Source organism: Podarcis pityusensis, assembly GCF_964106645.2.
Source record: "Podarcis pityusensis genome assembly, chromosome: 13".
NCBI lineage: Eukaryota > Metazoa > Chordata > Lepidosauria > Squamata > Lacertidae > Podarcis > Podarcis pityusensis.
The window spans coordinates 13,400,703-13,417,185 of record NC_138038.1 but is presented as its reverse complement, the minus strand read 5'-3'; the positions used below and the strand labels follow the sequence as shown (position 1 = coordinate 13,417,185).

At 43.0% G+C, this 16,483-nt stretch overlaps 1 protein-coding gene and 1 long non-coding RNA gene across 2 annotated transcripts in view; one reads left to right on the top strand and one right to left on the bottom strand.

Moving 5' to 3' along the window:
- Window positions 1-16,483, bottom strand: part of GPATCH8 (G-patch domain containing 8) — an 88,255-nt gene that overhangs the window by 20,554 nt on the left and 51,218 nt on the right. Inside the window, 1 exon segment of the mRNA XM_080976483.1 lies at window positions 1,929-1,996. Within this exon segment, the coding sequence (XP_080832609.1) occupies window positions 1,929-1,996 (68 nt within the window).
- LOC308460618 lies at window positions 1,990-7,822 on the top strand. Its single transcript, XR_013978640.1, has 2 exons — window positions 1,990-3,999; window positions 5,877-7,822. It is a non-coding gene; the product is annotated as an uncharacterized lncRNA (long non-coding RNA).

Here is a 16,483-nt window from a genome sequence, read left to right as displayed (position 1 = left end):
GATTAAGCAAGATTTATACACCATTTAAGAAAAAAAATCTCTAAGCATGAAGGGGCACAAAACTAGGAGCCCGACATTAAGGTTTCAATAGGATAAAAAAAGAAAAAGAAGAGGGCAGTTCCCCCCACAATACTGCCAAGCTTAATCCCTAAAAAAGAAAGCAACATTCAAAATTTATGCCAACCCAGTCTAAGAAATGACTGCATTGTTTTATTCAGAGCCTATTCTGTCTACTCTGGCTGACAGAGACTCTCCAAGGTCTCAAGCAGAAATTTTTCCTAGTCCTGGAGAGCCTTTTAACTGGAGGTGCCAAGAAGAGATCCTGGAAACCTCAGCACACAAAGCTAGAGTCCCTTCCTGACTATACTGACTCTGAACTTTTGGAAATCCCAAATTTAATTATTATAACTGATAGCTACTAACAATAGCAGCATGATTCCAGTTACAGATGGGTAGCCGTGTTGGTCTGCCATAGTCGAAATAGAAAAATTCCTTCCTGTAGCACCTTAAAGACCAACTAAGTTAGTTCTTGGTATAAGCTTTCGTGTGCAAGCACACTTCTTCAGATACACATGTATCTGAAGAAGTGTGCTTGCACACGAAAGCTTATACCAAGAACTAACTTAGTTGGTCTTTAAGGTGCTACAGGAAGGAATTTTTCTATTTCGACAATAGCAGCATGAAACCACCATCCATCTGTCTGGTCCCTTTTAAAGCCTTCTAAATGAACAGGATTCACCACATCTAGCAGAAACTGACGCCACGTACTTCTGAATTTCCATGAATCTGCCGGCAATTCCAATGGATGGCCCCGGCTCATGTTTTGAGAAGACAACTGTAGCAACTGTAAGGCACTGCGCTAGAGACTGTATGATTTTTAATTATAGTTTTACACACATGTCATGGACTACCAGAGTGAAGCTTGCGGACCAGTTTGGGAACTTCTGGTAGGATGTTTGGCATCAGCTACAAAGCAGAGAAGTCACCACTGCTTCTCCAGTGTGCTCAGCGATCAAAATATGCTGCATTCTTCCGACATTGATTATAGTTCATCAGTTCATTAGATTACTTTCTTAAATTTGGCAAGTTTTGCTCACATCATCAACAGCATCAACTGAGTAACCTTTCCCACGGCACAAGTGTGGGGCAGTTTTGTACTTTTTAGGGGTTAAGCAAACTTTTGTGCACAAGAATAGTAACAGACCCAATTAATATGTTTATTAAATGTTCAATTACTATTTTAATCAGCTGATTGAAGGCTAATATACAACTTTCTTTCCAGGAAAAGAAAAGTGGAGGAGGAGGAGTCTGTGTTCTCAATGTCAAGTCATTCAAGATATTCAAAATCTTCAAAAAGCACCCCCTCCCCCAAGGAGCTCCATATGTACAGAGGCACTGCATTTTTATTATTGTATAAAGCATCTCTATAGCCCTCCTTGCCGACAAAGGTCAGTTTAGTTAAAGCTATGGTTTTCCCAGTAGTGATGTATGGAAGTGAGAGTTGGACTATAAGAAGGCTGATTGCCGAAGAATTGATGCTTTTGAATTCTGGTGCTGGAGGAGACTCTTGAGAGTCCCATGGACTGCAAGAAGATCAAACCTCTCCATTCTTAAGGAAATCAGCGCTGAGTGCTCACTGGAAGGACAGATCCTGAAGCTGAGGATCCAATACTTTGGCCACCTCATGAGAAGACTCCCTGGAAAAGACCCTGATGTTGGGAAAGGTGGAGGGCACAAGGAGAAGGGGGCGACAGAGGACGAGATGGTTGGACAGTGTTCTCAAAGCTACCAGCATGAGTTTGACCAAGCTACGGGAGGCAGGGAAGACAGGAGTGCCTGGCGTGCTCTGGTCCATGGGTCACGAAGAGTCAGACACGACTAAACAACAACAACAACACATACTGTACACTGAATGGTAGATCACTTACCTCCATTTCCATCCGTCCCATGCCCATGACATCATATTTGACGACAATCGGGATGGGATCCGTCCTTCCTGCAAGAGAAGAAAACCGGTTAGGGGTGTGTTGGGTGGGGTGGGGAGAATGATCAGCCTCTGGTGAGTCGCTTTGTACACATTGGGTTTGGGTTGGTTAGAGATCTTGCCTTGGAGTGCAGAGACCAGAAAGCTACAGAGAACCAAACACAAGCCATTCTCACAGCTTACAATCACAAGCCCGCACATTTCGGGCGCCAGACCTGTTCTGCTTTTAGCCCTTGCTGCCGGCAGCTCTCAGCCCAGATATTCTAGCAACTTTACAGTGAGATCAAACACCCTCACACTGGAAGATAAAATAATTCAGGGCATGGAGGAAGAACACAAAAGAGAGATTCAGGTGATGAAACAGAATACTAGGTATTCTTGAATGATCTTGGCTGAAGATCAGAAATGTTCTAGTTAATAAAAATGCATTAATGCCCAGCAAGTCTAGCTTTACAAACAAAATACTGAAGTGATGTCATAGGAATATAGAATTCTTCCCTCTGCAATGTTAAGCTTTAAGACTTTCAACCAAAAAATGGGCCTCCTGGATTCTGCCACTCTGGGTGTCCTATCCTTTACTTGTAAGCTGTGAAAAGGACTAGTTGCGAAGAAAACTGACTTTGAAACTAATCAAACTATGCTGAAGATTCCGTACGTATTTTTAATTCACTCATAACCAGCCAAACAAAGCAAAATGGGGCAGACGAGCACTTTGACTATCACAGCCTTTGGGGGGGGTGTTTATTTTTACATCACAACATGCGCTGTGAGTTGTGATGTAAGGCCACTGGAAAAAAGGAGTTACTTACCTTATCCGGTGCATACCTTGAGTGAAAAAACAGAACGTTTACTTCCCTTATTATCTTTCTTGGGGGGATCGGTGTCAATAATATACTCTCTTTGTTATACACACAAATACACATATTATTATACCCTTGGGCCAAAAGATGTCCAAGCTTGAGTTGTGCCAAAATAAGGAGACCAGATTGTCAAAACCAATCCACATGGCACAAGAGGTATTGCTTTAGAGAACCCATGTCTCAAAAAGTTGGCTATCAACACCTTTTGACTTTTTAGAGCTAATGTAGTCCAGCTGACAGAGGGCTGCACTTAAGAGACCTGGGTTCACATCTCACCTCTGTCAAAGGACTCGGGTGGCCTTGCCTCTGCTCCTTATCTCTGCAGTATGAATTGTGGCCTTCCTCACAAGATCATTGTGAGGGGTTTTTTATTGAAGAGTTCTTTGCACTTGAAGTGCCATCAAAACAAAGACAAACCAATTCCAGACTCTCCCAGACATAAATTTAACTTGGGAATGAATATCAGCATGGTTCCAAACCAAACAAGTGTCTTACACAGAAGAACCATTTTCAATATATTTATAATTTGGAATGTGGGGCTGAAAGATTCAAATCTAGAAAAACTGGTCTCTCCAATAGCATTTTCCACCAATGTAGCTTTTATATAGGGATATGCACATTTTCAGTAAAAAGGGAGGTGGGGAGGGGATTTTATGCCCAATGGTATAAGAAGCAGTGACTGCAATTTTGAGCAAAAGGACCAAATTCATGATAGCTTATTAAAAACTATACACATTTCCCTACCCCCAAAAAATGTTTGTTTTGTTTTCTTCAAGAGTTGTGATTGTTGTTTCCAAGTTTGTGATTGTGGCGGGCTCCTTCATAATATGAAGAATGCATCAGTACTTTTGCTTTCTAAGGCAGTCAAAGTTTTTAGTTTTTCAATTAGCTAGAAAATTGCCGTAGCAACTGCTAACAACACCCACCACATGTTGGGAGAAGGGAGGCGGGAAATCAAGTTTGGACAATATTAGAAATTTGATATTTGAAGTGATTCTCCACAAATTTTTGGCAGCTCTAACACAAACATCCCTTCTGAGCATTAACCCCTCAATGAACAAGGATCAGACACGAAAGAGTGCATGAAGAAATGGAAAGGAAAAAAAGGGAAATGAAAAGACCAAGCAGAAAAGATGAAGGCTACAACAGAGAAAAGTAAGCCTAACATATTTGGTGCTCTGATGACAAAAAAAGAAGTAAATTCAGTCTGAAAATTAAAAATTACCACTAAGTTTACCATCACCACAACAAGTCCCGGATCATTATGCTGTAAAAAAGAAACACCATTTGTTAGGCAGGAAACTGTCAGGGACAGAAAACAGGCCTATGGGGCAGGGGGGATGTGTAGGGGGAAGGAATGAACGTGGCGCCTAAGACTTCCTGCCCACCCGCCCCACCCTTCTTGAAACTGGGAACAAGCTGCAATTCTGGTTTACAAAGTGTTTTTTTTTTTTTTGTAAATTGACAACGAGAACATGTCCCCTGATGTTGTTCGACCACAATTCCCATCATCCCTGAGCACTGGTCCTGCTGGCTAGGGATGATAGGAGCTGTAGTCCACAATCATCTGGGCAACGAAGGTTGAGAAAGGCTAATCTAGTTCCCCCATGAGCTTGAGGGTGAAGGTCTGAAACATGGAGCCTCTTAATCTATGGGATGGCGCCATTTAGTATCTAGACTGGTGCTGGAAGAAGAGGCTTTGTGCCCCCCTGCATGAAGTCTCATAGAATGGGGGGCAGACTATTATTTCACAAAAGGAAAAACTAGTATGTCAGTGAAAATATTATATGTTTCAACTTATTTCCCCTGACATATTAGTTTTCTATGGTGAGGGCATGTTGGGGGGGGTGTTATGAAGCATTCAATCACATGTTTCCACCTGGATGACATTTGCCACTTAAGGGGCAAGTTAAATGAGAGGTGGAAGATCTAATTTTCCAACTTGTTAAGTTGTTCAGCCAGGGGAGTGTGGGACACTTCATAAGAATGATGAACGATGGACAGAGTGGGGGGGGGGAGAGTTAAATTTTCCCGCCACCCACACCAATATCACAATCGATTGTATGCATTTCCCAGCAGGACCAGCAGGCCAGAGGCGGCTGATTTATACTGGGAAAACAATGCATGAGAGAAGAAATTAAACTGATCCAATTCTCTAGTTAGCCGCTATGGCAACTTGAGAATCTGGATAGACTCGGAACATGTGTCACAAAACAAGAACGCAGCTAGCTGTAGCAGTTTCCTTGTAAGAATGTTTGACAACTTCCTGGAAATACATCCACCATGGCCCCTGCTCCATACCCCAATGTAAAGTCATCCTTTCCTTTCCAGAATTCAAATATAAGTGCAAAGGCCGTCAACTCTACACACCTGTCACTAAATGTATTAATTACACTGCCAAACTGAAGCACAATTTATTCAATTACATTAAAATTTATGTGCTGTTTTGGGGGCAAAAAAAAAAAAAGTCCACCAAGAGCTGCTTACATCATTATTATTTTAAGACAAGAAACTGAATGAAATAAGCTGCAAAAAATAAATAGAAATAAATTACAGAAGAGACATCAAGCATCTGCAACAAAAAGCCAGATAATAAGGGAGTATGTCCTTCAATGCACCCTGGACCCAAACCATTTATGGCTTTGAAGGTGATAACCAGCACTTTAAAAATGGGGCTCAGAAATAAACCAGGAACCAGTATAGATCAAAGAGTGCTAAAATATCATGCTCTGAATGGGAGGCCTCATCAGCAGCTTAGGAGCAACATTCTGCATCAGCTGCCAGTTCTGAGACAAACGGCAGTTGTCTAAGCTGAACATGAGCAAATGTGTGACAGTGGCTGTATCTGCCTTCTCCAGGAAAAGGCCAATGATGGTACATTGCCTAATGGAGCCAACGAGAAAGCCGGGCTCAGAAGCACTTTCAAACTGCAAACCTGAGCCCTTCGAAGGGAGTGCTTCCCCTCCAAAAACAGGTCAAACACACCATCTTTCTCGCTGACCAAGATAACTTTGTCTTGTTTGGGTTTTCAGGTTGTTAGACTACACTCTGCTCCCAGGCACCAGTTTAGGATTTCAACTGCCTTCATAGAAGATCCCAGTATTTGAGTTACATGTTATCCACATACAAACAACCCCACGCTCTAATTCTCTGGACAATCCCCCTCCCCGTTGTTTCATTCCAATGACAATCAGGATGGAAGACGGGGAACATGACAACCCAATGGCCAAGGACCAGAAACCTGCACTCCAAGAAGGACCAGAAACAGCACAAATCACTGCCCTCCCCAGGACCTGACTGGCCAGGTAATCCTGAAAAATACCATGGCTGATGGCCTGAAATGTCCAAGAGAACATAGATGTACTCCCTAGTCCAGCACAGGCTGTCCACCAATGCAGTCTCAGTCTCTGGGCCCAGAAACCAGAATGAGATGTCTCGACGTGATCTGTATCATCCAATAACTTTTATCTGCCTTTGCCTAATTAGCACACAGTTGAATGGTTTGTTTCCCCCTGGTTCCAGAATCACCTTTCTGAAAAAGCAGAATCTATACTTCTTGGTATAGTGAGGCAAAGTATTTCCAGGGCTGCAGTGTTAAGAAACAGAGTGATGCTTCATGTCCTAAGGATAGCTGAGTTGGTTGGAGTGTGGTGCTGATAACACTAAGGTTGCAGTTTCGAAACCTGTATGGTACAGCTGCATATTCGGGTTGGACTGGGTGATCCTCAGAATCCAATCCAACTTCTATGAAAGGGAGCACCTGACTCTAACAGGTACCACTTGGAAGGAGATTCGTATTGCTTCATTAGGAGGGATGCTGCAGACTGATCCCATCACTAACAGCAAGCTCTCCAATAGAGCACGCTAATTGATTGATTCAGGCAAAGCAATTAATAGTTAAAAGCTGTTAACAACTTCTTCCATTTATGTGTGAAAGAGACCATTTCAGTCTTATTTGTAAGAAGAATAAGTTGTTCTTAAAAACGCTTAACTTCTAAGATGTGAGCAATGCTTGGCAAGATCTCACTTAGCAAAATGGAAGGGGGGAGGAAAGCAGATGGTGTGTTCATGCCTTCTTTGGGGAGACATTTTTCCAAGGAGCTCAGAGCTGCATATAATGAAATACCCAGGCTGTCTTCCTTTCCCCTCAAGGTGCTGGCCAGACAATAAGTTGCCTTTAGGCTAGAGATGTTAAATTTCAGATGAGCCAGAAGGTCAAAACGCTCACTTAATAAATATGTCCAGAGGCAACACACATATTTTTGCATCACCAATAGCAGAGAGCGTGTTTAGAAATATCCCAGCCCTCATCATTCAAGCAATATTTCCACGTACTGCCTGCCAAAATCCTTTCAACAGCACTAGCACCAATCTTCCCTTGTCAACTCCCCCTTTATCGTCTAAGCCCCTTCCCCATTTGCCATTGCTTAAGCCTCAAAATCCCTTCAAGTATCTTGCCAACAAATTTCCACATCATCCAAGCTCTATAAATAAAATTCATTTGAATAAGTATGTGTCACTTTGGGGGCCTTAAAAAGGGTCCCCAAAGCAGCTGAAATAAAAATACATTAAATTTTATTTTCTACTAACTAAATAGGCTACTACCATCTATATTGCATTCCTCTCCCTCCCTCTCTTCCTTATTTCTCTTCTGGGGTGGAGGTAAATCAAAGACTATAGAAGATTCTGTCATGTTCGCCTCTCTTTAGTCAAGTTGTTTGGAAGTTCTGACATAGCAGAGCTTGGGAGAAGGGAAGGGGCTTACTGATTCTTACGGCAAGAAGGGAAACTACTAGCCTGCAGAAGAAGTTGCTCCTGTCCAAATACCAACCCCTTTTAAAATGAAAACCAAGATAGCTTTTTAAACAATGTACATGGTATCTTTACGGCTTGATATTCTACAGCTTAAATACTCCACATACACCCCATGCCATCTGCAGACCCGTGACAGAAACACATGCTTAACCTTTTTTTTTTTTTAAAGGAGGAACTCCAAGTTGCATTCCTCATACAGCACCTGCCTTAAGCTTTGCAAATATCTGAAAGATAATCTAGCAAGACATGTGGAGGTGGAGAAAGAAAGCAGGCTGTGTGAAGGCTCTGGGTCAGTCCCAGCAGGTGTCCGTTCTCCGAGTTCTCACATTTCCTTGGGATTTAAAGAAACAGAAGTGCTTTTTGAACATTAAAACTTTGCATTAGAAAAAAAGAGCAGGGCTATTATTTACTTATTCATTCAACTTATACACTGCCCTATACCTGGAGGTCTCAGGGCGGTTCACAACAAGACCACAACCTATAAAATCAAACCAAAAGCAATACCCCCCCCCCGCAAAAAGCCACATTCTAAAAGGGTGTTGGATGTCAATAAGATCAACCAAAGGCCTATGTTTTCAGTTGCTGTGCAGTAAGGACCAATGCACTGTATGCTGCGTAGCAAAGCCCTGAGTTGCAGAAAACCCTCTCTCTCTTTGTTCCAGGCAAGACCAGTGACATCATGCAAACACCTAAGGTCCAGGGACACTATGATTTGCCCAGCACTGGCCTGAGCACCAAGTGTAGGAATCTAAGGCACTGATACTGCAGGATAAAGTGGTACCTCAGGTTAAGTACTTAATTCGTTCCGGAGGTCCGTACTTAACCTGAAACTGTTCTTAACCTGAAGCACCACTTTAGCTAATGGGGCCTCCTGCTGCCGCCGTGCCACCGGAGCACAATTTCCGTTCTTATCCTGAAGCAAAGTTCTTAACCTGAAGCACTATTTCTGGGTTAGCAGAGTCTGTAACCTGAAGCGTATGTAACCTGAAGCGTATGTAACCCGAGGTACCACTATACTGTAATTCTTAGGCAATAAAGAGCTGGGAATGGATGTCTGAGCCTGACAAAAGCCCCTTCCTGCTGCAGGTTGTTGGAGGGGGGTGGGTGCTAATATAGAAAATACATGCATATAACCAGATATGCATCTTGGCTTACAAATAATAAAAAGGCATTTTTGCTAGCAGCATTGAGTGTTGGAAGGAGCTCTGAAATGAGATAGCCAGTGGGGGTGGGGTGGGATTTGCAATTTAAAAAAAAATATGGTGTGTGTATTGTACTGGATTCAACATGTGTGTGCACCTGCACACCTTCTCTCTCCTGACTCTTGCAGCTGCAGACTTTCTTCCCTTCGTTTCTCTGTTTTCCTCCGCACAGTCTCCCAGACTTCTTTCCTTTCCTTTCTATCCTCTTGGCTTCTCCACTTTCTGTTCAAGAGCTCTGAGACTTACACAGAGCTGTAAAAGGAGCAGAAAGGAGTAGTTTGTTTGGTTTCCTGCTTCAGCTGTTAGGTACTTTTCAGGGAGAAGGGCAGTGCTTCCCCCCCCCCAAAAAAATGTCTAGGGGGTACTCTCATTTTGACGCAAGAAAATCACGATTTTATAGTTCAAATCGGGGGAAATAAATACAGTAAATGGACAAAAGTACAAAGATTCAGAAAATGTTTAGGGGGTATGCATATCCATGTGTACGCCCCCCCCCCCAAAAAGGAGCACTGGAGAAGGGTAACATTTGTGATATCATGATTAATGGGAGGGAGATCTCAGAGGCTTAATGGCCCAAGTTTAGTGTTACAAGGATGAGCCAATGTATGCTCCAAGCTCACATGCTCTGCCCTCCCTCTCTTGCTCTGGCTCTGTCATGGCCATGAGAAAGGGAGGGAAGCATGTGCTAATAGTATTGATTAATCACAGTTTAGCATTATGTGCAGGGACGTGGGTGGCGCTGTGGTCTAAACCACTGAGCCTAGGGCTTGCCGATCAGAAGGTTGGCAATTTGAATCCCCGTGACGGGGTGAGCTCCCATTGTTCAGTCCCAGCTCCTGCCCACCTAGCAGTTCGAAAGCACACCAGTGCAAATAGATAAATAGGTACCACTCCGGCGGGAAGGCAAACGGCGTTTCCATGCGCTGCTCTGGTTTCGGTGTTCCGTTGTGCCAGAAGCGGCTTAGTCATACTGGTCACATGACCCAGAAAAACTGTCTGCGGACAAATGTCGGTTCCCTTGGCCAGTAAAGTGAGATGGGCACCGCAAACCCAGAGTCATCTGCGACTGGACTTAACGGTCGGGGTCCCTTTACCTTTTTTAGCATTATGTGCAAACCCAAACTATGTTGTTGTTTAGTCGTTTAGTCATGTCTGACTCTTCGTGACTTCTGTTTCTTTAAATCCCAAGGAAATGTGAGAACTCAGAGAACGGACACCTGCTGGGACTGACCCAGAGGCTTCACACAGCCTGCTTTCTTTCTGCACCTCCACATGTCTTGCTAGATGGTCCTTCAACAGCAGCTAAGCCGGATGTTCAGCCATGAGCATGCACAGAAAGATGTGTGCAGACAGACCGTTTCAGAACTGCTTCAGTGACGTATGAGCATATCGCAGATTTAAAATACTTTATTTAAAAAACAAACAAGCCATATGAGCAAAAGAGCCTCTTATATTTGGGAACCGGTTATCCAGAGTCTGTGAATATGTGCATCCTGCTGAACTGATTCTAAAGCATGCCCCGTTAGCGTCTGCCAACTTTTTACGGAACCAAGGAAACTTGCTCCAACTGCTAGAACCCTAGTTACAAAGTTTCACTAAATCTACCCAAAAGTCACATTCCGCATTTCTACAATGCTTTTAGTTGCAGGGATAGCTATCCTGGTTTCCTCCAGATATTGTTGGGCTTCAACTTCTATCAGCCCCGGATAGCATGGCCAATGGTCAGTGACAATAGGAGATCTAGTCCAGCAATATCAGGATGGCACCCATGCTTTGAATAGAGAGTTGTAGAAATAATTATAATTACTAATATTATTAATTAAATTTCTATACCGCTCTTCATCCAAGGATCACAGGGTGGTTTACAATATGGAAACACAAAAATACATAACATACTAACACACACAAAATACACCCTCGCACTTTAAAAGGTCATAAATTGTTTAATTAGCCAAAGGTCTGGGAGAAGATATTTTTACTTGGTGCTTAAAATTATGCAACAAAGGAGCCAAAGTGAATTAGGGCTAAGTCACACCCACACTGCTGAGTCAGAGTTATGGAAGATTACAGATGGCAGTCGGGTAAGCTTATGGTCAAGGGGATTCAGGGAATCCTCAGCTCATACCCTTTAGCTATCATGCTACACCAGCTCCATCTTGCCTTAGCTGAACCCACTGCTTGTAGACCTATCTTCAACAAAAGGGTTAACAGTGTCCTCTTGGGGTTCTTTCAAACTTCTGAAAAGGGTGACTTTCCTTGCAGTGTAGCAAAGTCTTTTTAAGGGAGAGGTTCGATCTCCAGGGGTTGTAACTAGATAATAATAATAATAATAATAATAATAATAATAATAATATACCCCACCCACTCTGGGCGGCTCGCAATCAAGTTTTATTTTTTTTTTTTTAAATGATATTTATTAAGATTTTCAAAAATACGGAAAGTAAGGATTTAAAGTACATTCAAAGCCTTATTTTCATACATCCACTTTCCGGGACTCCCCCCTTCCCCCACCCCTACCGTATTCCCCTTTCATATTGTTGGCTCCACAAGCTCTCAGTTCTAATTGAAACTTAATTTGTTTAGACCATTATTCGAATTTAAAATTTATACACTCCTCATCAATACCCTTAATAAAAGACAAAAATTCTCTCCCCAGGGCCCACCCCATTTTCATTCCACAATTTCCCTTTTTTTTTAATGATATAGACACCCCACACAATAGAAATATAAAAAATAAGAAATAAAAAGTATAATAGATAAAAAAAAGCTCATTCAGAAGAAAAAGTTGACAAGCCTTTGGATTTTAGTTCTCCCCCCCCCCCTGTCCCCGGTTTAATCGCAATCAAGTTTTAAAAACAATATAGCATTAAATATTAAAAACTTCCCTAAACAGGGCTGTCTTCAGATGTCTTTTAAAAATAAGATAGCTGCTTATTTCCTTGACATCTGATGGGAGGGCGTTTCACAGGGCGGGCGCCACTACCGAGAAGGCCCTCTATCTGGTTCCCTGTAACCTCACTTCTCGCAATGAGGGAACTGCCAGAAGGCCCTTGGTGCTGGATCTCAGGAAAAAAAGCGAGACATTGTCCTTGGATGCTTCACATATACAGTGGTACCTCTGGTTATGAACTTAATTTGTTCCAGAGGTCCATTCTTAACCTGAAACCGTTCTTAACCTGAGATACCACTTTAGCTAATGGGGCCTCCTGCTGTCGCCGCGCCACCGGCACACGATTTCTGTTCTCATCCTGAGGTAAAGTTCTTAACCCGAGGTACTACTTCTGGGTTAGCAGAGTCTGTAACCCGAGGTGTTTGTAACCCAAGGTACCACTGTACTTTCCAGGTTATATAGCTCAGCCCGAATATGGCCTGTCACCTCTTTTCCCATGCACACAGACACAAAAGTGTATGGGCAAAAGTGTAATTTTTCAAAAACATTGCCCCCATGTTAACAATGGCCCATACCAATGCAGACACAGCTTTTCCAGAAGCAGCAGAGAATCAATATTCATAAGGACAATGGGGAAGTCGCAAAAGGCCAGATAAAAACAGGGATTGGGGTGGCCAAGGTTCCTCAACCCTGAACAATTATGATGAAAGCTGTAATTTGACTTCCAGTGTGGCAATCTCTGCCTTCTCTTGCTGGCAATAAAATGCTACAAGTACTTGGTCATACTGGAATCCTCATTTACACAGCTAGCTTCATTTTTAGTTTGTTTCTTTCTGCTTTGTTCTCCTGTTGAATATATTCATGTGATCTTTTGCTTTCATTGTCTATTCCTGCCACCTTCCTTTCCTGTACCAGTACAACTATTATTGCATGCATTGGTTTCACTATGAATAATTTACCTCCTCCTTGCTGTCTTCCAACATCTGGTCCCAGATATGAAAGCATATGCCAGTCACGCTCCTTTCTGCACAACTGGTTTTATAAGCCAAGAGGTACAACAAAATATCAGGCTGACTTATAGCAGGCTCCTCACAAGTAGCTCTCTGCTCTTCAGGAATGGAATACTTCTCCTTTTTCACAAAGGATTTTCACCTTGAGGTGTATACATCTCAAACAATACCTGGCCAAAAACATCTAGATTTCTTTCTGTATTTAAAATATGGCAGCATATACATTGTTCTTGGCTGTGCCACATTCATCTTGACAGGAAGGAAAGTTCCATCTATATTATTGATATATAATATACTATGATATTATATGATATATGACATAATAATTTTCAACTTGTCAGTTGCCTAACACTGTAACCTCTAGGTGACGTACAATAAAAAGTTAACACAAGTAAATGTAATATTGATTATACGGTAGGCGATTATAATACAACTAATAATCAGTAAACACAAATGAAAGCCAACTGTCCATTTATAGGGAACAAGATAATAACATATATTGAAACAGATTGATTATTATTGTTATTGTTATTAGCCTGGGAGAAAATAAAGATCTTCACCAGGTGTCAGAATGGCATTAATGCAGGAGCCAGATGAGTTGGGGAACGCATTCTACAAAGCAGTGGGTCACCACTGAAAACCCTCTCACTGCCACCCTTTGCACCTCAGAAGGAGGAGGGCTTCTGTACATGCTCTTAAGACCTGGGTAGTACCTAGTGCAAAGAAGTGTTACATCAGGTAACAGGGCCCTAAGCTGTGTAAGCTTTAGTTTATAACAGGGAGGCCCAAATTTTCACATCAAGTGGGCCGCAAGAGTACTTTGATACAGAACTTACGGGCCACACACTGCCTTGTCGACTGGGGGCGAGGAGCGAGCCCAAAATTTGAAGACCCTCCAGCCCCCACATTGGCTTCCCAAAGCCAGCTAAACAAGGTGTTGGACTTTGGGAAGGAGGCATGAAGATCTGAAAGAATCCTAGACCCTCCTTCCCAAAGCTGGGAAAGTGCTAGGTAGGCTTTGGGAAGGAGGTAGGAGGACTCTGGGTCCCTCTCAGAGCCCTCATGCCTCCTTCCCAAAGCCCAACACTACACTTTCCTCGGGCCAGTATACCTGAAGGAGCGTCTCCAACCCCATCGTTCTGCCCGGACGCTGAGGTCCAGCGCCGAGGGCCTTCTGGCGGTTCCCTCATTGCGAGAAGCAAAGCTACAGGGAACCAGGCAGAGGGCCTTCTCGGTAGTGGCGCCCGCCCTGTGGAACGCCCTCCCATCAGATGTCAAAGAGATAAACAACTATCTGACATTCAGAAGACATCTTAAGTCAGCCCTGTTCAGGAAGTTTTTAATGTGTGACATCTTAGTGTATTTTTGGTTTTTGTGGAAGCCGCCCAGAGTGGCTGGGGAAACCCAGCCAGATGGGCGGGGTACAAATAATAAATTATTATTATTATTAATATTATTATTATTATTATTATTTGGGAAGGTAGTGTGAGGGCTCAGGGAGAATGTCAAATGTTCCTGAAGACTGCCCAAAAAAGATATTGAGGGCCACACATTGGACCACCCTGGTTTAGAGGTTAAAACCAGCACTCAGACTGGGCCTGGAAACAAATTGGAAGCCAGCACAAGCAGGCAAGGATTGGCATAATATGGTCAGAATGCCCTGCCCCTGTTAATAACCTCATCACTACATTCTGCAGCAACTGAAGTTTCTAAACTGTGTTCAAAAGCAGCTCCACACACAACAACACATTGCATGAATTCCAGGCAAACGTTTACTAGACCACAGACCACAAAAGCCAGGCTATCTACATCAAGATAGGCTAGTCACCCAGATATGTCTTAAAGCTCGTAAAAGACACATAGCACCAAGGCCATTTGTAGCTTCTGTGATATAATGGACCCAGGAGAGCCCCCAAGCTATGGACCGGGTCCTTTAGCAGAAGTGCAACCGTCTCCAGAACAGGTTGGATACCTCTCATACATGAGTTAATTGGTAATAAACTATATCACTGATGGCTGGAAGGTAGCAGAGAGCAGGTTTGGGCCGATCTTGTCTGGCCTGTCTGTAGCGCTATCAAAAGGCAGACCAACCAGCTTATCTAAGTGGACATTCATGCTGTAGGCACAAGTCAAGCATAGACAAGGGACATTTTAGGGAAATAACGAAAGCCACAATAGTAGGATGGGAAGAAGTAGAGACTGGGTAGCAGCTCAGAGACAATGATTTCAGAAGAGACCTCACTTGTACCTCCCAACCAACCAGCTGAAAATAAGGATTAATTTATCTGCCCCTTCTAAAGAAACCAAATGCCTTCCTTGTGGGAAGACTCTGAAGGGGTCATGTGATCCCCAAGCAAACCTAGGTCAGTAGCCCAGAGGTAGCCAAGCAATGGAACATGACCTGACTTAACCATACTTTATGGAGCCAAGAAGCCTGACCCCTCTAATGGGTCTAGTGTTGAAGGGCCACGTCACTTCAATTGTGGTCCTTGGCAGAGGACGACCCTAAGCAGGGTCTGTGTACAGTGGTACCTCAGGTTAAGAACTTAGTTCGTTCCGGAGGTCCGTTCTTAACCTGAAACTGTTCTTAACCTGAGGTACCACTTTAGCTAATAGGGCCACCCACTGCCGCCGCGCTGCTGCCATGCAATTTCTGTTCTCATCCTGAAGCAAAGTTCTTAACCCGAGGTACTATTTCTGGATTAGCGGAGTCTGTAACCTGAAGCGTCTGTAACCCGAGGTACCATTGTACAGCCTTTTGCAAAGGCCTGCTCTTTAGGAATGCAACTTCAGCCACCCACAGCACATTCTCAACCACAAGCAACACTTCTGGTTGAGCCATGCCCTTATACAGTTCAAATAATCAACACTTTCCGCTTTGGGGGTGGGAATCAGCTGCCTATTAAACTTGTACAAAATCAAGATACTATGCTCTCTAGATAACCATTTTGCTACATCTTCAGTAACAAGGACAAAGTGTTGCTAAGCAGCTGAAGGGGCTCCATTCTGCTTTTCAGAAAAGGTTGAATCACTGTTCTTGTACAGAACACTATAACACAAGAGGACAAAGAAGCCACTCTGAAATATGCTTGGAGGGAAAATGTACCCATCCTCTTACAATGCCTACCCAAGCTGCCCACCATCATCGGAAACGGTGGAGTGATCTGGGGAAAGTGGTCTGGAAACAATGCTTGCTTAGCACTGTCTCACCCACTCTAATGCAACTCAATAACTTTTTAAGCACAGTATTGTACTTGCCATTACACTGTTACAGGAGCAGAACTGAGTATTTTAGCTTAACACTGACCCAAATCAGTGGCTGCAGTTGAATATAATGATCACAGTTTATTATCTAAACCCAGAAAAAGCATTTACTGAAACAAGCCAATTTTAAGCCATGGTTTATTAAATTGGTTTGTTTCAGTAATCCATAGTTAAGACTAGTCACAGTTTGCCCAGGTTCAGATAAAACACTAAACCATGGTTAACTGCAGCAAAAGCTTGTTCTCTCCTCATGTGGCTATGCCTATGGCTTGTTCACATAACAATAAAACAAACTTTGTTATTATCAGATGCAGCCATTAACTGGGATAGGATGAAGAACAAACATTTTCTCAAGAGGCAGTTCAACAGTGGTCCTTTTCCTCACCAGACCATGCGTGAAAACACTCATGAAATCCCTTTTGACCTTGACCTAACTCAAGGAATCTTTTAAAATGACC